The 26,323-nt window shown below is 41.9% G+C and overlaps 1 protein-coding gene across 1 annotated transcript; it reads right to left on the reverse strand.

Annotated features, from left to right (window-relative positions):
- Positions 1–965: 965 nt before the first annotated feature.
- Positions 966–25,755, reverse strand: SPRED3 (sprouty related EVH1 domain containing 3). The gene is made up of 6 exons (XM_075186859.1): positions 25,536–25,755; positions 10,168–10,336; positions 8,351–8,519; positions 6,734–6,813; positions 5,660–5,821; positions 966–4,223 (listed from the first exon to the last, which is right to left on the reverse strand). Exons 1-6 carry the CDS (start codon positions 25,544–25,546, stop codon positions 3,546–3,548), a joined length of 1,269 nt encoding a protein of 422 aa, XP_075042960.1. The 5' UTR covers positions 25,547–25,755; the 3' UTR covers positions 966–3,545.
- Positions 25,756–26,323: the final 568 nt, after the last annotated feature.

The following is a 26,323-nucleotide window of genomic DNA, read 5'->3' on the forward strand; positions in this document are numbered from 1 at the left end:
TGGTGATGAAATCAATTAACTGTACACAGGTTTAGAGAGCAATACCTAGGATTTGTGTGGTCTGATTTTGAAAATTCTTAAAAGGGGTTTAGTTTGCTGAATATTCCACACTTAATAATAAGATGACTTGCATGTTATTGATTTTAATTTTCTACTGCCATTTGGTTTAAAATAGACATTGATGTTACTTCTAAACTGTCTAGCTGGAAATTCAGCTGATAAGTATAAATTCAACTTGAAAAGAGAGTGGTCTGAGCTTGCTTTTTCCCCTCCCTTCACTATACACTACAATGGAACTTTGCAGACATCCACAATTGTTGCTAGAGTTTAACTTTATTGCCACAATGTTGGAGCTTTCTGCAAAACAATTATCTCAAAAGGTGGGACCACACCCAAGCAACTCAACACATATTTGAAGCTGAATTTCCCTAATGTGTTGGGAGAATATGGGAATGCTCTTTACTATAAAATGCCACTACCCTTGTAAAGAACTTTGAATGCTCTGTTTTTGTTTGGTGCAGAGTTCAGCGACTCTAGTGTGACACCAACAATTGTGCTGTAAATAAAATTATACGTTTAAATGTTGTTTTCCAGCCAAGGGGCAGCAGAAAAATGTATAAAATGATTGCGTATCTCTCTCTCTCTTTGGGTTCGCCCATTAGACAGTCATCTGTTATTGTTAGAAGGTAGTGGGTCTACAAAACACAATAGCACAAAAGGTGATAGGACCATTTCACCAACTGGAATTCAGCCCACTCAGGTGGACCACGGATAAATAGAAGTTTCCATGAATCAGCCATTTGTTCTTCATGGAAGCTTTCCCCTCCAGAAATGGAGACTTCGGGCTAGATTTCCTAAACTGCGGGTTTGAAAAAGTGGAGATGTTGCCTATAGCAACCAATCAGATTCTAGCTGTCATTTATATAGTACATTCTACAAAATGACAGCTAGAATCTGATTGGTTGCTATAGGCAACATCTCCACTTTTTCAAATCCGCAGTTTAGTAAATATACCCCTTCATCACAATTTGAATGCCCCTTCTGCACTGAAACCGAAAGGTAATAAGGAAAAGATATCTTTATATAAAAGTTATACGTCCAAGTGTTTGTTTGGTCAATTAGGAGACTGTGGAAATTAAATGGAAGATGTAGCCTCAAAAATGTTCAGATACAAATAAAGAAATATCCAACCAACTTATGGAAAATACAACTAGGTTACATGCCAAAATTGTTTGCAGGAGACTAACATTTTAACTAAGAATTCTAGTTTGCTCCACACCTCATTCGTCGTTGCTCAACAGAATATGGTCCCACTCATGACAAACAGGTCTCACTTACAATGATTGTCTTTTTTAAAAAGTAAAAATATCATTAAAAAGAAATATATATGTTGTGGGTCTGATATATGAATAATAAAAATGCAGGTATTTGTATTGTTTTAAATTGTTTTAAATTGTTTGTTTAAAAGTGTGTTGCTTGCCTAACCCACTAACCCTAACTCCACTCAAAAAGAATGTTACCTTATTAGAATAATTATACTGAGTACTAATATTTACTGAAAACTTCTCGTATGTGAAATAGAATTTTTACCTGAAATCGCCTGTTGAAAACACACACTTTGTTGCTGCCATTTGACAGATATGAATAACCAACCTTCCTTAGTAACACCTGAAACCATGGAAACAACCAGTCCACAGTTTGCTTCCATGGTTACAGATGTTGCTAAAGAAGATCAGGTCTCCACCTCCAATCAGACAAATGTCAGCAACTGAGTGTAAGCGGGTCATTTCAAGCAGTCCTATAGCAAGGATCAGGAGTAATTCCAGTAAGTTGTAGTACCCAGGAAAATGATTTTAATTAGGCAACATCACTTTTGAGTGCTGTTGCCCAGGTCTTTATAGACATCAACAACAAACAGTGCAACAACCATACAGGCTGTCAACGTTACCGTAGCCAATCTACAGTTTAGGTGTATGTAAATGAAGATCTGTTTTTTGTTCCCGGGGAAGTGACCTACAGAAAATCCTTGAATGCATACCTTTAATGTAAGAAGTCATATCCCTAGGGTCTAGCCTCACTTAATATGATACAAGCTTGATTTGACCATTTAGATTGCAATCAATGACAGCTATGTCATTTACTTTCATAATCAGCGGCACTAAACTTGCATTGGAACACTCTTACCCTCCTCTGTTCCTCACTTTGTGGGCAAGCTTTTTGGTCAAAACAGCTATACAAAGTGACAGCTTTTGGTTTGCATTCTTTTAATTATGCTTCAGTTTTTGCCTTTGTATAGCTGTTTTATTTTTATAGTTTTATCCAATACAAGTGTTCTCTTTTGTCGATATGATAAACATGGATTTAAAAGGAAAATACACCAAAGATCAGGCTCTGAGTATAAGGACACCACTGCAGGAGGTCCAGTTAACACTACTCCGCCATGAGACAACCCACGTCAAACAGCGATTTCCTTTACAACAGTTTTGAGGAAAGGACCCCAGCATCACTGTTGTAGATACAGATGGCATCTTGTGATACTCTCCCACATCAAATATCTCTGTCACCTTTTATGCCTCACCTCTGCAGTTCCTGGGCCACCGGCCAACATTGTTTACAGTATGGATGTAAAATTGCACAAAAGACCAACTTCAGAACACGCCACATTCTTTAGAATATTTGATACCATCCTCAAACGATGTGGAACGGTCAAGTGGTTTCTGTTTTGCCATAGTGTCAACTTTTTACTGTGTTAGTGTTGCGATAACTGTCCCTACATGGTGTAGCTGCAACTGTTATCACTGTAACTTTTATGCACTGGATATTAGAAGCTATTTATGTTATCACTAATGAGCCGATAATGTTATCTGTAGCTTAGTAAACCTGTGGCCGACCCATTACATGGATGAAGCAACAGATTACCCCAGGTGAGACTACTGTGCGTGAATCTTAGAGAGCCACAGTGGTCTACAGGCACAGGGGTTTTTACATAAATAAAGCTAGATTGACCCGAAATGTTATCTTTGTTACACCAATTACATGACACTGCTTAAATAAATACCTTTTCAATGTTAAAATATATTGTTTTGGTTCCTATTATTTCATACAAACTAAAATATGAGTTAGAGCAAATATCAGAGGGTGTGTAGGCATCAACAATGAATATATGAGTAATATTCATGGTTTGCTCAGATTTGACACAACTCCGCCAAAAAATGTAGACAGTGGAAAATGTCCAATGGTTTGGCTTCTAGATTAAACTAGATCAAAACTGGACCTAGGTTTAGTTTGGTCTTCTGTGGAATCTAATCCCCAACCTGTAATACACTGTTGCCACCTGCTCCTGATAGAATTCCCCCTGTTTTTTTTTTGGTAGGCCACTGCCTTGCAACTGTATCCGACTGAAATACACATATCTCCGGGTCAGTCACATGACCTGCGCGCTCACAAAGGATGGCGCAGTTCCTGCCATATAAATAGGTTCTGGCTTTCAGGAGATTGGAAACTCAATAATACACTATCCTCCTTTCCACCCTTGTCACCTCCTCTCACCGCACAGCTTTATGCTTCCCGCCGCAGCAGCCACAGTGTTCCCCGCACCAGTGGCAAGCCCGTAGCGGGAGGTAGCAGCACATGCAGGGAACCACAAGAGATAATGCCACCAGGGCAGCCCAGCGTATGCAGAAGTGGGGGTGCCCTGGGTCACAGGAGCAGGGGTCCGAGTACTCGCCCTCTGAGTCTGACATGCAGTGGTATAGTAAGCTCTCAGCGCACCACATGCAGGAAAGCTGGTAGACACAACGTCCTATAGGGTCTGGAGCGTCTTGGCACTGGCCTCTGCCGTTCTCTTCGCTGCTAAACACGTCCCTGCAATAAACACACCGGGCAGTGGCCGTGTCCTCATCCCCCGCCACGTGAGAGTGCTCTTTGGACTTAGGAGAAGGGGTGCCATGAATCCTGCAGGAAGGGGAGCCCCTAGGGTCTTTTAAGGGCCCCTCGCTTTCTGCTGTCGTTGTGCTCGCTGCTCCTGTAAAGTGCCGGTCCTTGGCTTTGCTCCCGGTGGCTTTTTGGAAGTGGACTCTCAGGTCAGACTTGGGCTGCTCCGGCCGCTGGAGAGCCGCACGGCGATAATCCTCGTATCCCTTCGACACCCACAAATCTTTGCAAGGGTTGATGCTCTCGAGTTCTTCCTCGTCCTGGAAAGAGAGGCGCTGCAGAGGCTGAGACTGGGAGAACATGGAAACTCGCATTAGCCAACAAAACTTAAAAGTTTTTTTTCCGTTTTAGACGTTACTTGTGTCGCATTCAAAACAGAATACAAGAGAAGTAAACAACAAGCAAAATACTGCAGGCTGGAGATCAGTAGATCTGGATCCCATGCCGCACAAAGAAAACAATGAAAGATACAAAAGACATAGGGGGCTTTTCTCCTCGACCACAAATGTATACATAATTTTATGGAAAGGTGCTCTACTGCTGTCTCTAGCAGTCCACTCATCTATCAATAGGTGTTTTTCACTACAACAGCAAATACCCAGGTCCCTCAGGGGCGCAAGCAAGGTTTTTAAGGGGGGGTTACGGTTACCCCCACCCCCCCCCCCCCCCAAAAAAAAGCAGCTCCGTTTCGGCACCCCTGTACTATACAGCAGCCGCGGTGCTGTCAAAGAAGCGTCCGCGGCGGTGCTGTATACAGCACCGTCGCGGACGCTTCTTTGACAGCGCCGCGGCCGCTATATAGTACAGTGTCGCTATGTAGGGGCACTTCTTTAGTGGAGGGGAGGGGTTTCTGGAGACCCTGAAACCCCCCCTGCGTGCACCCCTGTCCCTATCAGCATTATTTGTAGTATTTAGACAAATGCCTCTGAAAGAGGTGAGTTCTCTGGTCCAGACAAAGGCTGTTAATGTAAGTACCCGTCTAAATTAGGTCCCCAAGGTGACCTAATTTAGACGGTCTGTCACCTGTTACCTTTGACCTTCTTCCATTCATGAGGTAAATTAGATATTGGTGGCCTAGTTATTGATCTTGGGCCTGAGTCATTAAGGAAAGTAAGGCAAAAAAGGTATTAAATGCTCACCGAGACAAACCATGTTACAATACAAGGGGTGGAAATTAGTTTGTTATTTTGCACATAAGATAAATACTGACTGTTTTGTCAGCTAGCGCACAAATACTTGATAGCTTTATTTTTACACTGAAATGTAAAGTTGATCTAGGACATGCCCTACCCCAACTATAAATATGTCCCCACATTTTACGTTTACCTCCCCCTCCAATCCAACATGGTTTTGCCAAGATGCAAAGTTACTCCTTTTTTTTTGCTTTACTCTCCTTAATGACTCAGCCCCCTTGTGTCTATTAAGGCTCCTTAAAGTGTACCAATACTCAGTGAAGTAAACACATGAGAATTACATACGTGGTCCTCGTAAATTGATAAGCAGCTATCTCATGATTATTGGTTCAGTCAACAAAACTAATTTCTCCATTGCGTGATGGCAGCCATTTTGTGACTATGTAACTTAGTGATCTGATATGCTGCATTTTCATGAATATTACTTTAGTCCACAAAATGTCTGAACCAGTGAAAATTGTGTGTGGGGGCAACAGGTAGACTTATAATGTAGATTGATAATGGACTGGTGAAAGGTTCCCAGAGATAGGTACCTGTGAGGTTGGACTGACTGATGGACCAGTGCTAAACCCAAACTCTTCGGACACGGGAGATCGCACGTAGCAGCTGGAGGACGACTCGCTAGTGACAATGGTGATGTGTTTTGGTAACATTTCCTTCTGGCTGTTAGAAGATGATTCACTGTCTGTGGGAAGCTGGGAGAGGAAAAGGTACACAAGATTTACATATAGAAATACAGGAATATAGGCGTGATGTATGACCCAATGAGAACGCAGGATGAAACCATGTGACACATGATCAGACCCATATTCTATGGTAATCGTTCATGAGAAACTCTTTGTACTATGTTGGTTAATGGGACTACATGCAGTCAAAAGAGCTAAAATATTGCGGTCAAGGTCATAGATTCAATACTGTACAATGATTTGGCCATTATTTGTGTTATTCTGTATCAAGCCTGCAGTACCTCTGTGTTACCAGGGGTGCCGCTGTTAAGACTCTGGATATTTTCTCCTCACCTGCAGGAGCTAATGTAATTTCCCTGTTGGAAAACCTGCACCCTCATCCTTTACTATATATTCCTGCCCCTCCCCGTGCACCTTGCTGGTCATTGTTTGCTGTTTGCCTTATGTTGTGCCCTGGACATTCTGCTCACCATTGTTTGTTCCTGTGTAACTCTGGCTCTACCTTCTACCATCATTCCAAATTCACAATTAGCCTATATTCCTTCAGCATCCTGCTTGCAGCAATTGCCTATGCCCTGTAATCTATTGCATTATAAATTTCCTTCTTTGCTCCTGCAAATTACCCTTTATCCAGTTTATCTTCAGAGGCTGTTTATTTCTACCCAGCCACATCCAGGTTCTGTTATACCTGGACTTTGATTATTCCCTGCTATTCCTGGATTGTGTTTGTTTATTGCATTACTCTGTCATGTTGTGCAACTGAGTGTTGGTGCAGCAATAAACTGATATATCTCTCACATATCCTGGACTCCTTAGCTACCGTCACAAACACACCAGTTAATCATAACAATCTGTTGAACAGACTGGTGTTAACTGGGAATAGAGAAGTTATCATTAGTGGGGTTTTGGCTATAAACTTACTGGCAAGTCATCTTCCAAAGCTCGCGCTTCTGCCCGAGAGGAGGAGGATGATGATGAAGACGTTGAATGTGACAAAGACCCTGTTGGGAGAGAATAAGTGAGCAATCAGATTATAAACTGACAGGTATCTAGAACAAGTGATCTAGATTATCTGTAACCAAAGACTCCATGGGGGGGTATTCAATTGTTAGCGTTAACGCTGAAAAACGAGCGCTCAAAAAATATTACCGTTTATACGGTAATATTGTGCGCGAAAAGCGTTAATACGGTAGTTCACTCGCCAAATTTCAGCTCGCAGCTCAGGGAGCAGCGAGCTGAAATTCCGCGAGTAATTACCGTATTTACGCTAAGATTTTTTGAGCGCTCGTTTGATAGCGTTAACACTAACAATTGAATACGCCCCCATGAAAGTAAAATTAATTCAAGTTCCCCCATGAATCCATCTAATTCGTAATTGATTGCATCGTCCACCAGTTTGGACACACATGGTAACAAATTTAGGGTTGTGTCAGCAGCTGTTGAACGCTACACTTTTCCATCTAGAAAACAGCAACGTTTATCAAAGATAAATCACTGTCGTAGAGACACATGAGGGTGAAAGGGAAACACTCTTCCTTTGTCAGACAAGAGGGCCTGGAAGATGCGCCAAACATTCCTTTCCACGATGAAGCATTCTGGTGTGTCAAAGAGTAGAATCAACAGTTTGTTCCAGTATCTGCTGTTACGTGAGCTACAACAATTCAATAAAGTTATTTTTAACATTTCTGGAGACTTTCTGGGGGCTCACACCTTGATGAGGACTCTGAGCATGCCCATTGGTAGCGTTAGGTTCAGAATCTGCTGACTGTAAGCTGGAAACATCAACCCATTGTTTTCATAAAAGACGGAACTTCAAAGGAAGTTTATACATTTTAAGGTTGGTCATACTTGATTTTTTGGTCATTCCTTGTCCACACACTAAGCAATATACACATTTGAATGCAATAACATAACAATAAATGATATTGAAGCATTAGATCACTATCTGTGTCTAATGGACTGCAGGAGAGATTCAGAAAAAAAGGCATTGGGTTAAAAGTAATTTTGTATGCCAAGGGGCACTGATGCACAGGTAACTGTAAAAAGGTGATGTTTGTACAGCAACCAATCAGATGTTTGCTTTCACTTAATAAGTTGTACTAGAATAAAGTTACAACCCCACCTCCCACCAGTCGCCCTTCCCCCAAATGAGTGAAATTATGTCACTTCTCCGGCGGTTTGGTACCCCCTAAACTTTGGCACCATAGACTACAGTCTAGGTTCCCTTAATGGTAGCGACAGCCCTGATTATTGCTTTATGAAATAAGGCAAACTTTGTACCATTTGTAACCACCATTGACCACGAGGGGTATCAGTACTGACAATGATGGACATTTCTCTTTTACTTGGACAAGTAAGAACAGCCACTACTATATATATATATATATATATATATATATATATATATATATATATATATATATATATATATATATATAATTTACATACATATTTTTACATATATATATATATATATATATATATATATATATAGCATGCAGTTTCTTGTTGCATAGCACAATACGCTGTCTTGCAAACCTTCAACAAGTTCCTCCATAGCAGCCTGCACACTCCTCTCGAACGTTACTGCGTCTGCAGGACTCTGGAAGGTCAGCCCGAACTTATTCTCCTCTACTTTCCAGTGATGGAAGATGGGATTGGCTTTATTGTACACTAGACCCTTTTTCAGGACACACTCTAGGATAGTCTGTGGAGAAAACATGTGTACAATGATTACCCACCAGCACGATTCATACATTTTTTGTATAGTCTGCAAATAAATTATTTAGCTTCTACCAACAAGCTTGAAATCATAACAAGGGGCCCGATTCATTAGTGATCTTATCTTGTGCAAAAGTTAAGATGCTTATTTTTTAGAAGAAACGGGGAGATAAGAGTGAAGTTAAGATGGATTTTCATCTTAACTTAAGAAATTCTTCACTTACGCAGTGGATTTTGCTTCTTATCTCCCTTTTCGGGGGATGCATGAGCGGATTTGCCTAAGATAAGCAAAAAACGGCAGATAAAATCACTAATGAATCAGGCCCAAGGACATTGTTACAGGTTCTCATGCATTCTCTTTGTAAGGGGGCAAAGAAGATACAACCCAGAACAACTAGCATTGTGTTTTGCACATAAGTTAAATACTGACTGTTTTTTCATGTAGCATACAAATACTTGATAGCTTATTTGTACACTGAAATTTAAAGTTGATATTTGTGTGCTACATGAAAAAACAGTCAATATTTAACTTCAAAACAGAAAACTAGTTTGCGCCCCTTGCATTGTAACATGGTTTTGTCCAGGAGACTGAAATAAGAAGTTTCTTCAGTTAAGATCCTTAATGAATCAGGCCCCAGAACAGGCTGTCTGCAGTGCCATCTACTGAATGAAAGTGGTACTGAGGGTTTTCTGCTACATTCCAAAAACATACTGACTTGTAGGTTAACTGGCTTCTGACAAAGTGTGTGTGAGTGTGTGTTTGTGCGTGTGTGTCTGTGTTAGGGATTTAGATTGTAAGCTCCAGTGGGGCAGGGACTGATGTGAATGAATACATAATCTCTGTACAGCACTGTGTAATATGATCCGCACTATATAAATAAACTATAATTGTAACGAATATCAGGTACAGAAGTTCATGGATAAGGTTGATAACTTTTTACATTGGGTAAAGAGTGCTCAGAGATGCACTTCTATGCTGAAGTGCAAAATGTGTCCCATTAGAAGAGTAGGCTGAGACCCTATCTCTACCAGAACTGGTGCAAAAATCAAGTTCGCAAATGTCTAGTGATCCACTGAGAGTTTCACTCAACAAGACGGATCCTGCAGCCAGAAACTAATTCACCTCCAGTGAAGACAGCATCCTATCAGTGAGACGGAATTAAGGGCTCTTGCTCTTAGTCATTGCGTTCTTCTGGCCCTTTAACAAGTCCCCATCACAATACACTGGAGGCACACATTTTGAGCAATAAGGCAAAATTCAGACTATAATCTCACCAGGAGCTAGTAATTTCACTGAGGCATGAGGCACAAATTACCTAGTAGTACCTCATGCCTCAGTGCTATGAAGTGCCTCATATCTCAGTGATATCACTAATTACTAGTGAGTTGAATGGCTGAATATTGGTTCATTCCACAATTCTTTTGTCTGCAATGTTTGTAGGTGACCTGTCCACCTTAGCACCCTGGCATTATTCTTGGTCCCAGGGATTCTATAGACATGTAATAATACTCCTATGTTAACCGATAGTACAATATGAAAATTAAAAAAGGTAATACTGAGAGTGAATATTGTGTAGACAATGGAGAATAACATCATCTGTTTTGTATGCATTTCATATGACGATGATACGTACAGTCTGATCTCTCAGCCTTTCCCCGCGGATAAGGTAGTCTCGGTGGGAGGTGTCTGGTCTTCGCACCTTGCAAATCATTACGTGACTAAGACCTCCTCCTCCCATAGGCACCCAGCCCCCACTAGAGTCGTCTCTGGACATCACCACAGCTCGAACTCTCACGATGTAACTAAAACAGCGAAAAAATAAAGGAAAAATTTTATTTGTATAGGGATGATTTTTCAAAATTTCTAAGAGATCTTCTGACAAGACATTAATAACAGAACAGGACCGGACAGTGCTGGGAGATTCTCTATAAGGTAGACAGATCTCTTCACTGGACATTATTAGGAGTGGATGAGATAGTGCTGTTTTTCTATTTTACAGCCATGGGTATTTAGAGAGCTTAGTTCAATTATATAAATATTTTATATATTAATAATATATTCTATTTACATCACTGTAGAAGCAGAAAAGGTTGTATGAAACAATTCAAATGTGGCATTCAAACATGTGGTATAACCTCTTAAAGGTGTGCATTTATTTTAGGAAGATTGGAGACAACATTTTTGGGGGCTTGGGCCCTTCATCGGGAACTAACAGTTACAAGCAAGTGATGAATATAAATAGCAAGTACAGTATCAGTGACATGTTAATTAGGTAATAGTATAATTATAAAATGTGTAAATGCTTATTATATCAATACATATTAATCTAAATCTTGATGAATGTATCATATTATTATTATTATCGAAGATTTTTAAGGCGCCACAGTGCTCCGCAGCGTCGTACAGTAGGGAAAACAGTACATACTTAAAAGATGGACATACAAGGTTGACAAAATAAATGCAGACATGAATACAAAGGGTATGAAGGACCCTGCTCATTCGAGAGCTTACATTCTAAGTGGGGGAGGGCACAGCTGAAACAAGAGGAGTAAATGTGTCTCAGAGTGGAGATTGGGACAGCTGTGAGGGTGTATTAGTGTGAATAGTGTTATCAAGGATAAAGTCACCTATAAAAAAGAGATGGGTTTTTAAAGAGCATCTAAAGATTTGAAGGCTGTGAGAAAGACTAAACAAGTCAAAGGTCAGACTCAGAGGTAGACCTAAGAGGGCGGAAGGGAGAGCATTTTGATATGAGATTTTTTACATGTATGCAAGGATAGTATTGCTGAGGGCTTTGTAGGTAAGGGTGAGTAATTTGAATTTGATTTTGGAGGACACATGGAGCCAGTGTAGGGATTTGCAAAGTGGTGCAGCAGATGTGGAGCAGTGAGAGATGAAGATCAGTCTTGCAGCAGCATTTAGGATGGATTGAAGTGTGGATATATATGTGTCAGGAATGCCAGATAGCAGGAGGTTGCAAAAGTCAAGACAGGAGATGATGAGAGAATGGATAAGAGTTTTGGTAGCATGTTGGGTAAGAAAAGGGCGTATTCTGGCAATGTTTTTAAGGTGGAGTTGACAGGACTGGGAGAGAGTCTGGATGTGAGTAATAAAGCAGTGGGTGGAGTCAAGTGTGACACCAAGGCAGCAGGCTTGGGAGACTGAGAAAATTGTGGTGTTATTGACAGTGAAGGAGATTTGAGGGCAGGTGGTGACTCTGGAAGGAGAGAAGATAATAAACTCTGTTTTGGACATGTTGAGCTTTAGGTAGCGTTGGGACATCCATGTGGAGATAGCAGAAAGACAGTTGGTTACACGAGATAGTACAGAAGGAGAGAGGACAGGGGAAGATATATAGATTTGGGTGTCATCAGCATAGAGGTAATATTGGGGGCCAAATGAGTGAATTAGTGCCCCAAGAGAAGAGGCAAGACAATGAAAAAAAGTAAAGGGCCAAGAATAGAGCCTTGTGGGACCCCAGCAGATAGTGGGAGTGGAGGGGAGGATGTGCCAGAGGTAGAAACACTAGAAGAGCTGTTCGATAGGTAAGAATTAAACCAGGAAAGAACTGTGTCATGAAGGCCAATGGAGTGAAGGGTGTGTAGGAGAAGAGGGTGATCAACAGTATCAAAAGCAGCAAAGAGGTCTAGGAGAATGAGTATGGAGAAATTACCATTCGATTTTGCAGTAAGTAGATCATTAGTCACTTTTTTGAGAGCAGTTTCAGTGGAATGTTGGGGGCAGGAGCCTAATTGCAGAGAGTCAAGAATGGAATGAGAGGAGAGAAAGTCAGACAGGTGTTGTACACTAAACGCTCAAGTAGTTTGGAGGCCAAGGGGAGGAGAGAAATAGGGCGGTAGGTGGAGAGAGAGGCTGGATCGAGAGATGGTTTCTGTAGAATAGGTGAGATGAGCGCATGTTTAAAGGAGGATGGAAATGTGCCAGTGGAGAGAAACAGATTGAAGAGGTGAGTTAGAGGTGGAGGAGAGTGAGCGGAGTAGTTGGGAGGGAATAGGGTCGAGTGGACAGATTGTAGGGTGAGATTATAAGATGAGTGCAGAGACTTCGTCTTCAGTTACTGGAGAGAATGAATTAAGGATGGATTTCGGAGTATAAGCAAAGGTGGTCAGAATGAGCGGAGTGAGTGAAATTTGGCATGAGGAAATATCTTGTCAAATGGTGTCAATTTTGTCTTTGAAATGGGTGGAAAAATCATGGGCAGTGAGGGAGGAAGGAGGAGAAGGTGCAGGTGGGCAGAGAAGTGAGTTGAAGGTGGCAAAGAGGCGACGTGGGTTTGAAGACTGGGTGGATATTAGAGATTTGAAGAACGTTTGTTTGGCAATTGAAAGGGCCGTGCTGTAAGATGAAAGGATGAACTTATAGTGGAGGAAATCGGGATAGGAATGAGATTTCCTCCAGTGGCGGGTGCACTTTTGCAGGTAGCGGGTCTGTTTAGGGTGCCATGGTTGGGGTTTGGATTGTCGGAGACTATATGTAGTAGCTGGAGCTGCAATGCCTAGGGCTGAAGTGTTTTGTTGTAGAAAGAGGCAGCCTGATTAGGACAGGACAATGCAATCATTGGAGAAAATAGTTGTTTTAGTGAAAATGAGAAGTGGATTTGGTTTAGAGTACTTAGGTTTCGTTGTGCATGTGTGTATGTGGGTACAAGGGGAAGGGCATGAGGTAAGGTAAGGCTGAAGGAAAGGAGGTTGTGGTCGGAGAGTGGGAAGGCTAAATTGGAGAAACTAGAGATGGAGAAGACAAGGTTAAGAGAGTGCCCATCACAGTGGGTGGGAGATGAGATCCATTGGGAGCGACCAAAGGAGGAAGTAAGTGAAAGAAGTTTATTGGTAGAACGCAAAGTTGTCAAGGAATTGGGAAACTGGACCTGGGTGGTGATAAATGACAGCAACACGAAGGTGGAGAGGATAAAATAGACGGATAGTGTGGACTTCAAAGGAAGAGAATGAGAGTGAGGGTTCAGAGGGTATGACTTGGAAGGTGCAGAGAGTAGAATGCCTACTCCACCACCTTGTCTGTTTCTGGGTCTGGGGAGGGTCCCCCATAGGAGAGAGCTGCAGGGGATGTAGTGTCAGAGGAGGTGAGCCAGGTTTCTGTAATGCCCAGGAGGTTGAGGGATTTAGAAATCAATAGATCATGGATGGAAGTAAGTTTGTTACAAACAGATCTGGCGTTCCATAGTGCACAGGAGAAGGGAAGAGAGCGTAGTGGAGATATGTGGATAAAGTTGATATTATTTTTTTTTAACAAACAGCTTACATGTCAATGAATGTATGAATAAAATGTATCAATAAACAAATGATAACTAGACTGAAATCTAAATTTCTAAGGAGTCCTTTCGTACACAGAGGGCCTAGTTTGGCTATCCATTTTATTTCACATGCTATTAACCTTTCCCCAAGCTAAATTACTGTAATATCTACAAACGCAAGTGTGACGCATTTTATCACATTTATAAATAATGTTGCGCTGAAAACGTCTCTCTGCCACAACGACTTCTCCGGAATTGTTACATTACAATGTATCGGTGGCTTCTTACAACTGATGGCATTAAATAATCCTCAGCCTTTCAAGAACACCACTTGATTGTTTAATTATATTAAAGATATTGATAACATTCAGGATAAATATTTATTTAGATATTCTCTCTTTATACTGCAATTCCTGATAATTACAAAGTGTACAGGTAGCATTATATATCAGCCATAGATTTTTCTTTTATGGATTATTCTATGGTTCCCCATTCGTGCCCCCGTATGTAGACCTTTTTATGGAAAATATTGATCAAGTATTTTCTCTTGATCATCGAATCTATAAAAGCAGTATTCATACTTACCATAGATATATCGATGATATTTGTGTAGTGTTGATTGAAAGTATAGAAGAATTCAGTTTGATGATGGGTACAGCTAATAAACTTCATCTATCAATTTAATGTGATTTTTCAGTAAGTGATCATAATATAACCATTTTAGATGTAGTTGGTAATGGGGTCTATCCAATGACATATCATCACCATTTATTTATATAGCGCCACTAATTCTGCAGCGCTGTACAGAGAACTCACTCACATCAGTACCTGCCCCGTTGGAGCTTATAGTCTAAATTCCCTAACACACACACACACAGACACACAGACTAGGGTCAATTTGTTAGCAGCCAATTAACCTACCAGTATGTTTTTGGAGTGTGGGGGGAAACCGAAGCACCCGGAGGAAACTCACGCAAACACGGGCAGAGCGTACAAACTCCTCACAGATAAGGCCATGGTTGGGAATTGAACTCATGACCCCAGTGCTGTCAAGCTAGGTACAGACTACATGGTTTTCGTCCAATAATCGGCTCAATCAGCCGACATACGACCGCTCTTTCAAAAGTCGGGTCAGTGTGTGTAGTGACACGATGGTCGAAAGTCTGCCCAAATGGATGATTGTCGCCTCATTTAGTTGGTCGTACCGTTAAATATTTTCGTTCCAATCTCGTTAACGTTGTCTAGTGTGTATAAACTTCCGACCGATCCACAACAGTGAGTACGAAATTACAGTCATTGCTCACGACAACATAGCTGTAAAAAGTCGCTAACGGGACAGCTGCTCTTCCCTTTATCGTCTAAAACAAGGCTAGTGTGTATGCAGTCCATGGACCGAGCGATCGGACCATCGATCGCATGTAAAATCGATCGGCATAAAAAGTTGGTGGAAAATTCTGTAGTGTGTACCCAGCTTCAGGCAGAAGTGCTAACCACTTAGCCACCGTGCTGACCAAAACCTACTGACCATAAAGCTTTTTTGAAAGCAGATAGTTTCCATTCTAAATTCTTAATTGATAATCTTCTTAGGGGTTAAAGGTAGCTGATAGTGGAGATAAAATTTGATACACATGTTGATAGTCTCACTAATAAATTAATTGAGGTTACAACCATGTACACTCAAAAGTACCTAAAATCATTAAAACACATGAAACAAACTCAAAGTATTAACTTGTAAATAGAGCAAAGCAAAAGATAGAATAGCACAAAATAACTTGTGTTTTAACATACAATATTAAAAAGTAAGACACCTTTTAATTCATAATTTGAATATATTACAGAATGTTCCACTTATAGAAATTCTTCCTTTATAAAACTAGAATGACTTTCAAAAGCAGCAAAAATGTTAAGTGATTAAGGGGTATATTAACTAAACTGCGGGGTTTGAAAAAGTGGAGATGTTGCCTATAGCAACCAATCAGATTCTAGGGGGGGTATTCAATTGTTGCCGTTAACGCGCTAAAACAAAAAAAAAAACGAGCGCTCTAAAAATATTAGCGTTAATACGGTAATATGCGCGTAAATACCGTTAATACGGTAGTTTACTCGCTGAATTTCATCTCGGAGCTGCGAGATGAAATTTAGCGAGTAATTACCGTATTAACGCTAATATTTTTAGAGCGCTCGTTTTTTTTGTTTTAGCGCGTTAACGGCGACAATTGAATACCCCCCCTAGCTGTCATTTATTTAGCACATTCTACAAAATGACAGCTAGAATCTGATTGGTTGCTATAGGCAACGTCATTTTTAGAGGCAAATATGATCTGGCTTTCACATAAAGGGATAATTTTTATTTCATTTCATTCATGTTATAGTTCAAATGCCATTTAACTTCTTAAAAGTCCTTGCGCTGTGTTGGCCAACAGAAAATTTAAACTTTCTTGCTGAAACATAAATGTTTCTAATCTAGATATAGGTGAAATTAGTGTTAAACCAGAGATCTTTTCAACACAACATTTTTTCATTGCGTGAAATAACTCTGAGCCGGCCCAGGAACTGACCATCCGCCAATGGACGCGATTGCCTGCAATTCATTTCTGAACACTAAAGACATTTAATACTGCCTACGACTTGAGAGGCAGAGCGGGGGAGGGCAGGGGCGGCCTAACCTAGGCAATAGACAGAGGTTAGAGGTTTAAGCTCACCTTAGGAAGTCACACTGTAGGGTGCAGCTAAGTATTTATGGTAGATGTAAGGTGATTGGGTCCCAGCTGCTTTGGTATTCTTAATGCTTTAATTGAATTTTGTGGCACAGCGTTTGGACCACATAGATCCTCAAAGCCGGTGTTACTGCTGCCGTTATTCTTGGGTCATTTGTAGAGTTTGACGAACTTTACAAACGTGAAGCATCAAAGCTGCCACCTCTTCAGGGTACAAAACAAATAATACAACCAAGTGTACCATGCTCCTACCAGGAAGAGCTTTTATACTCCAGCCAGATCACACCCCTTTAAACATGAGCCACAATTGGCAAAACCGGGCTTCCGGGCTTGCTCAGAATTGGACCATACTCTCCAATGAGACGCAACTTTCAGTGTTCTGGGACCCCAAGTGTCAGTGTGTCTGTGTTCTGTGACCTCAAGTGTCAGTGTGCCCATGATCTGGGACCTCAAGTGTCAGTGTGCCCGTGTTCTGGGACCTCAAGTGTCAGTGTGCCCGTGTTCTGGGACCTCAAGTGTCAGTGTGCCCGTGTTCTGGAACCTCAAGTGTCAGTGTGCCCGTTTTCTGGGACCTCAAGTGTCAGTGTGTCTGTGTTCTTGGACCTCAAGTGTCAGTGTGCCCGTGTTCTGAGACCTCAAGTGTCAGTGTGTCTGTGTTCTGGGACCTCAAGTGTCAGTGTCCCTGTGTTCTGGGACCTCAAGTGTCAGTGTCCCCGTGTTCTGGGACCTCAAGTGTCAGTGTGCCCATGTTCTGGGACCTCAGGTGTCAGTGTGCCCGTGTTCTGGGACCTCAAGTGTCAGTGTGCCCGTGTTTTGGAACCTCAAGTGTCAGTGTGCCCGTGTTCTGAGACCTCAAGTGTCAGTGTGTCTGTGTTCTGTGACCTAAAGTGTCAGTGTGCCCGTGTTCTGGGACCTCAAGTGTCAGTGTGCCCATGTTCTGGGACCTCAAGTGTCAGTGTGCCCGTGTTCTGGGACCTCAAGTGTCAGTGTGCCCGTGTTCTGGGACCTCAAGTGTCAGTGTGCCCGTGTTCTGGGACCTCAAGTGTCAGTGTGCCCGTGTTCTGAGACCTCAAGTGTCAGTGTGTCTGTGTTCTGTGACCTAAAGTGTCAGTGTGCCCGTGCTCTGGGATCTCAAGCGTCAGTGTGCCCATGTTCTGGGACCTCAAGTGTCAGTGTCCCCGTGTTCTGGGACCTCAAGTGTCAGTGTGCCTCTTATTTAGGTCAAACCTGGAGCTGAAATTATGTGCAAAAATAATTTGTGTGCCACTACATGTGCTACATACCTCATACATCCTGATACAATAGATGTAACTAGGAATACAGTACAGCCTATGCATTCACTAGGAGCCACTGACACCACTAAGGTATAAATACTTTCAAGAGGGCAAGGAGTACGCTGGAGAGGGGGGCCCAATTTGGTGACAGGGCGGGATGAGCTCAGTGTTCTTAAGTTCACAGCAGGCCCATAGATTGTAACAGCAAGGAGCTAAACCTGAGGCCGATTCCTTCCAATTAATCAGAACAATCATTAATCTCCCGTCCATGTTTGGAAGAGTTCAATGTGTAAATACAATACTCTAAATCTGGCGCTCAAAGATTGTGGACTGTACAGGTATATCTGAAATAGCTGCCCCAGTCCAAGGCAGACATAAAATTAGCATATTTATACCCATATGCTGAGCCAGCGCATCTCAAGATCCGTGCTGATCAGCACCAGCAGCATATACGCCAGGCACACGTCATGGACACTTACACCCAGGCACGGGCTGACGGACGTCAGCCTGGGGGGCACACGCCGCACAGGCGGCCGCATCACATTTATATTACTTCCGGGGGGCGGCCGGCCCTAACAGCCGTGATTCTGAGCGGCCCGCTGGGGGGGCCCAGCCCGCCCCTGCTTACACCCCACTTGTGCTCATCTTTATATCCATTTCATTTATGCGCAACAAATGCATTCACTATTTGGCATCAATAATACTTAAAAACCTCTTTAATGCAGTAGTAACAACTTGCGTACAAAAGAAAAGAAAAATAATTTGCTTAAAGACTGACAGAATAATATACGCCCCAGTGATCGAATAATGCACCAATTAGCATCAGCAGTACAACTGCAAACACCCAATCACAAGCTTCCGCATCATCATCCGCTATTTGCTCCTTCTCCCAACCAGCAGCAAATAATGCAGCTTTCTCTGTATATATGGATCCTTTTCCCACTCTGCATCCGTTTCAAATTGCAAACATACCCTCACTGTACTACATTAAAACGCCCCATCCCGCCCCGTCCGTCAGGTATTGGTGCGCCCTAGGGGGTAAAAGTATCAATCTACAGTATTTACAAATTGCCGATTCTCTGAGATTTGCCTGCGGTATTTAAAATTGCAATTTTATTAAACACAAAGCCAGCCGAGTTTTGCCTTTATTAAAATTGCCGTTTTGCATGGCGCCGGCAAATCGCAAATATTCACCCCAGCAGCTGAACACTTCCTGACAATAACCAGAAAACGCTGAATTAGAGATCTGTACTACATGTAGACCAGAGTCCAAACCACACTTTATTGAACGTAACATTCCAGGTTAATGCACTTCTTCCTGAGCCAGAAGACATATAGATCTTAGAGAGAAGCTCAGCTTTGCTGAGACCTCCTAGAAGGGCCTGATTATCCAATGGGATGACTAGACTGCAGTTTAGGGTGTGAGGCTTTTTGGAGAAGGGGGGCGCAAAATTTTGCGGGTGAAAAATTCTTACAGGAAGCGGTATAAACTGAAATTCATTTTAAAATATAAGAGAATAATTATTGCTAAAGTAAAAAGAAGAAAAATTATATTTAAAAAATAAATCTTTTCTAATCTTGACGTATTCCCATTGTAAAGACTGAAGACGATGAGTCATCCTTGGGCGGGCGCTTGAGGATAAGCGAGTAGCAGAGACAAGGATGGAAACAGGCGGAGGCGAAAGAGGCCCCTCCCGCCCAAGTTGAGCTAAATTTCAAAATACAGGAACATAAACATTGCTGGGGGTGGGGGTGCAGGGAACCGGGATTTTCAATTACGGATGAATTTGTGTTTATCTGGCATGAACGGTGAGGAAGCGCTACAAGCGTATTAGCCTAGGGCAGCCTGAACCTTTAATCAGACCCTTCCTCCTTAACCTGAAAACAACTCAGAGCTAAGGCGAGCAATTATTGTCTACAGACTACTCAAAACCTTTATGAATAAAATGAACATTAAAAAAGTAACACAAGAATTAATAGTTCAACATAAGGTAACATAGTTTAGACCAGCAAAGTATATATACATATCACATTCAGCAGTCTACAGCCCATGTTCTAGAATCAATTCTACAGATCTATTGTAGAAAGATCTTCTGTATCAACTGGTTCTCTCCGTCTCCAACTCCCATCCAATAAAAAAAATATACCACTTGATCCATCTCCCGGAAGTTACTGTTCTGCCCACTTTACATCAAAATTCCTTAAACACCTGGGGGTAAATGTATCAAGCTGAGAGTTTTCCGGCGGGTTTGAAAAGTGGAGATATTGCCTATAGCAACCAATCAGATTCTAGCTGTCATTTTGTAGAATGTACTAAATAAATGATAGCTAGAATCTGATTGGTTTTTCAAACCCGCCGAAAAACTCTCAGCTTGATACATTTACCCCCTGGTACGTTTCCTCTAATTTGCTATTTCTTAATTAACTCTGCCTTCAATCCATGCATTGTATTTTACAAAAAGGCTCTCTTTAAAGTATCTAATAATAAATATACAAGGGCCATCACCCACCTCTAGTTCTTGTAGACCTATCAGCTTCTTTTTGATATATATCACCAATTCATCCTCATCCAAATCATAATCCCACAGGTCTAATAGACATTTCTCAATCCTGGTTGTCATCCAACAGGAAATCTCCAACAGATCCTTTAGTATCTATACTTATGTGTAAGCAACTCTGCCGTTACATTTCCTGCTTCTGTCCTTTCCTCGCTATTGACACAACTAAATCAATAATATATGTACTCATCACTTCCCATCTTGATTATTGTAACCCTTCATCAGACTTATACTTATCATACTCAGTTAAGCTGGGTACACTCTACAGAAATTTCAACCAACTTTTTATGCCGAGCGATTTTACATGCGATCGATGGTCCGATCGCTCGGTCCATGGACTGCATACACACTAGCCTTGTTTAGGACGATAAAGGGAAGAGCGGACGTCCCTTTAGCGATGACTGTAATTTCGTATTCACTGTTGTGGATCGGTTTGAAGTTTATACACACTACACAGCGGAAACGAGATTGGAACGAAAATATTAAACGGTACGACCAACCAAATGAGGCGACAATCGTCTATTTGGGCAGACTTTCGACCTTCGTGTCACTGCACACACTGACCCGACTTTTGAACGAGCGGTCGTATGTCGGCTAATTTAGCCGATTATTGGATGAAAACTGTGTAGTGTGTACCCAGCTTTAGCTCTGTCCATCATTCTTAATACTAGTCCTACTGCCTCTGTCTCGTTACATTCACCAAGACACTTCTTCTGTATGTAAACAGAAAAAAGCTGTATGGATAGTCCATTGCCAAGTCCTCAATATTATTTGTTGAGGAATTGGCAAAGTTCATCCTTGTGGATAAATACGTGGCTTCTCCACTGTAAACGTAACCACCTGGGTGTTTTGGGTATCCTTACCATATATAACTAAACTGTAAGCTTAGTGAACAGTGGAACTACAGTTTTATTGTATGTTCATTTATAATATTCGTATGTTCCATATGCTTCCCTGCTTCTAAAGCATAATTATGTTGTATAATTAGGGCAATCAGCTCGGCTTGGACCAAGTGACAGGATCACAGTGCAGTTTGGTCATACAAATCAGATGAGGCATTTGGGACTGGCTGTAGGATCACTTTTGGCCTACACTGCTATCTGCTAAAGAGGCCAGAGCTTGTCCACATACACAGGTCAATGTTGGTCACTTTTCCAAGATGATTTAATGGATTTAGCTCTCATTTGGTGCCACACATTCTGGGCCAGTTGTCCAATACTGCCTTGTGCATGGCCAGCTTATATATCATATAGAGACAGCTAATCAGTGAACATATTTGACAAGACAGGAGCAGACAGTACCAGGTTTCTAACGTAAGGCTGGGTACACACTACAGGTTTTTTCATCCGAGTATTGGGCTACTCATACGATAAACGGCTGTTCAGCTATATATCTACGCTCCAATAATGAGCGATTATCCTTCCAAAGCTCATCATACCGTTTGATTTGATTTTATAAACAGACTAAAAATCCCGTTCAACGATGGAACGATGTTGTGTCATTCCTGCAGTGTGTACGCACTCATGGCCAGATCTACATAGATTTTACAGAGTCACTATCTTTTCAGCCGATGGTTATGACAGATGAAGAGCACAGATCTGAAGGTAAATCATGTAAAACGTGTATAGTGTGTACACATGAATCAGCATGCTGATCGGGACTTTCAGTCGTTGGTAAAATCGTTAACGATATCGCATCGGGAGAAATTTTCTGTAGTGTGTACCCAGCTTTAGAAAGAAAGCTCTTGATTGATCATTATCATCCATTAGACAACGCTGGGTTTCTATAACAAAAATAGAGGAATCTCTTAACTGGTCATTAATATCAGGACAGGATCAGACAGTTCTGGGCTTCTATATATAATATAGAGAGATCACCTGACTGGTCATTATTATCAGGACAGGATCAGACAGTTCTGGGCTTCTATATATAATATAGAGAGATCTCCTGACCGGTCATTATTATCAGGACAGGATCAGACAGGTCTGGGCTTCTATATATAATATAGAGAGATCTCCTGACTGGTCATTATTATCAGAACAGGATCAGACAGGTCTGGGCTTCTATATATAATATAGAGAGATCTCCTGACCGGTCATTATTATCAGGACAGGATCAGACAGGTCTGGGCTTCTATATAGAATATAGAGAGATCTCCTGAACGGTCATTATTATCAGGACAGGATCAGACAGTTCTGGGCTTCTATATATAATATAGAGAGATCTCCTGACCGGTCATTATTATCAGGACAGGATCAGACAGGTCTGGGCTTCTATATATAATATAGAGAGATCTCCTGACCGGTCATTATTATCAGGACAGGATCAGACAGGTCTGGGTCTCTTTATACACTCGATGGTCACTTTATTAGGTACACCTTTCTAGTACTAGATAGGGACCTACTTTACTCCAACAACAGCCTGAATTCTTTGTGGCATGAATTCAACAAGCTGCTGGAACCATTCCTTAGAGATTGTGGTCCAGGGTGACATGACGTGTTATTCTGCTGGATGTAGCCATTAGAAGATGGGTAGACTGTAAACATAGAGGGAGGCACATGGTCAGAAACAATACTCAGGTAGGCTGTGGCATTTAAACAATGCTCAATTGGTATTAAGGGGCCTAATGTGTGCCAAGAAAACATTCCCCGCACCATTGACACAAGGCAGGATGGATCCATGGATTCAGGTTGGTTACGTCAAATTCTGACACTACTATCTGCATGTCGCAGCAGAAATTGAGATTAGTCAGACCAGGTGATGTTTTTCCCATCTTCAACTGTCCAGTGTTAAGAAGCCTTTAACCAATCTAGTCTCAGTTTCCTGTTCTTAGATAACATTAGTGGAACCCGGTGTGGTCTTCTTCTGCTGTAGCCCATCCACTTCAATGTTCGACGAGTTGTGTATTCAGAGATGCTATTCTGCATACCACTGATGTAATATATGGCTATTTCAGTTTGGCCATTCTCCTCTGACCTCTCTTTCGCCCCACTGTTGTGCGTTACAATCACACGAGATCAGCAGTTTCTAAGATCTTCCCCCCCCCCCCCCCCATCATCTAGCACCACCAATCATTCCACGGTCAAAGTCACTTAGATCACATTTCTTCCCATTCTGGTGTTTGGTCTGAACAACAACTGAACCTCTTGACCATGTCTGCATGCTTTTATGCATTGAGTTGCTGCCACGTCATTGGCTGATTAGATATTGGCATTAATGAGCAGGTGTACCTAATAAAGTGCCCACTGAGTGTATAACACGAAGAGATCTCTTAAATGGACATTGTTATCAGGACAGGATCAGACAGTGCTTGTTTCTATATCTAATATAGAGAGTTCTCCTGACTGGACATAATTATCAGGGCAGACATCGCTGCATTTCTATATATAATGTAGAGAAAGCTCCTAACAGGACATTATTATCAGGTTAGGATCAGACAGCGCTTGGTTTTTATATATAACAGAGAGATCTCCTGACTGCGCGTTATTATCAGGACAAGATCAGACAGTTCTGTTTTCTTAGAATTAAAAAATAAAGGTAATAATATCTATTTACCCATATGACAATAAATATTGTTATTGTAACTCACTAAATATTTTGCTAAAAGCCACATATTAGTAGAATATTCCAGTACTAATGTGTCCCTAAAATTAAAAGCATTGCAATATTTAAATGTTGTATTGATGCTATACACATATATTGTATTATATTACTTAAATACATGACATAAGAGTCGTAATGTTACATTTGGATGATAGCTTGCTATAATACCATGCAAAATATACTATAGTATCCCAGAAATCTACATTTCTTTATCTTGTTTTTTATTTTATTTTATTATGAGTTTATGTGTTTTCTGACAAAAGTTTAGACCATATTTTTATCATTATCTTTGTATTCTTTAACATTAGTGCACCGATGATACATAGCCAATAATGTATATCAATAGGGTTATAATAACTAAGTGATATGCAGAACTGTAACTTCCTGGATGAATCACCCTTGATATTCCAGCTAGTGTTGCCAGGCTGACTCGAGGCTCTTAGGGGGTGGATGAGAACTGATATTATCTAACATATCATATCTAACAGTGCAATAAGACAACTAGGTATGTCATTAAGGACACACAGGATATTAGCAGGATTTATGGGCAGCACCAGTCACCCCCTAAAGTTCTGGACCCGATTCCTGCCAGGACAAGGAGACAACCAGGGAGAAAAATGGGATCTACTGCAATCACTGAGCACCATACCCCTGTAACAGCGACGGATTAAGGGAAGACAGTTGATGCATTACAACAGCTTGCACTTTTCCTTATTTTGTCATGTTGCAAAAATGAAACGAAATATGTTATGTGCAGATGTGCATTATCGAGCAGTGGTCCCTGCTAGCTGGCAGTGAGGGACCAGCTAGGGGCTAAACAGCTGATTCCCCCTTGTATGAAAACATGAAGCATCTCTGAATGGAGATTTTTTTTTTGTGAATGGCTGGTCACATGACCAGAGGTTCTTCTTTGTGCTCGCAGGTGAGAGTGTGACAAGGGTCCCTAATTCCCGGCTTGTGGGCTGGAGATCTGTGTGTTGGGTCTGGCCTGGGAACTGGCCATCACATCTGCAGAGACACACACACATGCACACACATACATACATACATACAAACACACACACACACACACACACACACACCAAGAGGGAGGGGGGAGAGGGTGGGGAGGAGAAGCAGCTAACATGGTTCCTCAAACTGATCACAGCCCTTTTTTTTATGAATGAATCCAGATGCAAATAGGGTTGATTCACAAAAATCTGCCCCTTCCTCTTCCCCACCTTGAACGGCAAAGTAGAGAGCACACGAAATGGGATTGCCCCCCACCCCCAGCCTCCCCTTCCCATGCCTTTCCTGAGTGCACACATATTTCAGCCGGGAACAAGCAGCTATTTCAGGACACAATACAGAATAACAGAAATCTGCCAGATTTAGGCAAATGAAAACAGCAGCCATGCAGAATGACAGGGGGATCATGACAGTCAAATGGTGGAGGTGGTGGTGGTGACTATGACTTGGTGCTGTGTTTAATGTCTAGATCTGGGCACTGAGGGTCTATATAACAGTATTCTATGGGGTACCTGGCAGCTGGGGTGGTCAGTCAAGGGTGCAATGATAGAAAAAAAGGCAAAACTCACTCTCTGTCCATAGCTGATTGGGAATCCAAGAAGGGATTTCTCTTGTATCCTGTGATCCTGCCTTTGCCAGTGTAATGTGTAGGGTGGATAAATGCAATTCCTGGCAGAAGGATTTATTTCTCATCTCCCCTGCTTTTTTCTCTCCTTCTGCATTTTTTCCTGGGCATCATGATGTGGCTGTTGGAGGAGCAGCCATCTTCCAGGTAACAACATCTCAGATCACCCCCATCCCTCCCTCCTCCTCCCCCCCACCCCCCCTCCTCTCTGCCTCCTGGGCTGTGTCTGTGGTGTGCTGCACCTGGAGGCTGAGCTGCGATGATCAGCGGGTCTGGCTGCTCCCAGAGCCGGGGATGGAGAGCTGGGGCCCGGGAGGCAGTGGGGTGCTACAGGGAATGGGGGGTGCATGAAGGAGCCAAAGAGAGGGGGGGAGGCGAGACTAGGCAAGGAAGGAGCCTGCACGGTCCTAGCGCTGGGCAGACATAGGGATGCACCTGTTTCTTTATAATATATATAATATAGCAGGACTGGTGGACCCCTCTAAATGAACTCAAGCATTTCCGTAGCGAGGGGAGACAATGCAACATTTAACAATTTCCTAGCTGGGAACTAGCCAAGCACACACTGAAACGGTACACATTGTTATTAGATGAGGGAGACTGTGCCCTCAGTGGTCCCAGGTTTTTAGGGAGAGATAACTGACATCTTAAACTGCTTCTAGTAGTCAAGCAGGAACGTGGCAGTTAAAGGGTGGGGAGGGTAAAATGATACTGCCCTCCACAGTTCGACTC

This window comes from Mixophyes fleayi, chromosome 9 (assembly GCF_038048845.1).
Source record: "Mixophyes fleayi isolate aMixFle1 chromosome 9, aMixFle1.hap1, whole genome shotgun sequence".
In the NCBI taxonomy this organism is placed as follows: Eukaryota; Metazoa; Chordata; class Amphibia; order Anura; family Limnodynastidae; genus Mixophyes; species Mixophyes fleayi.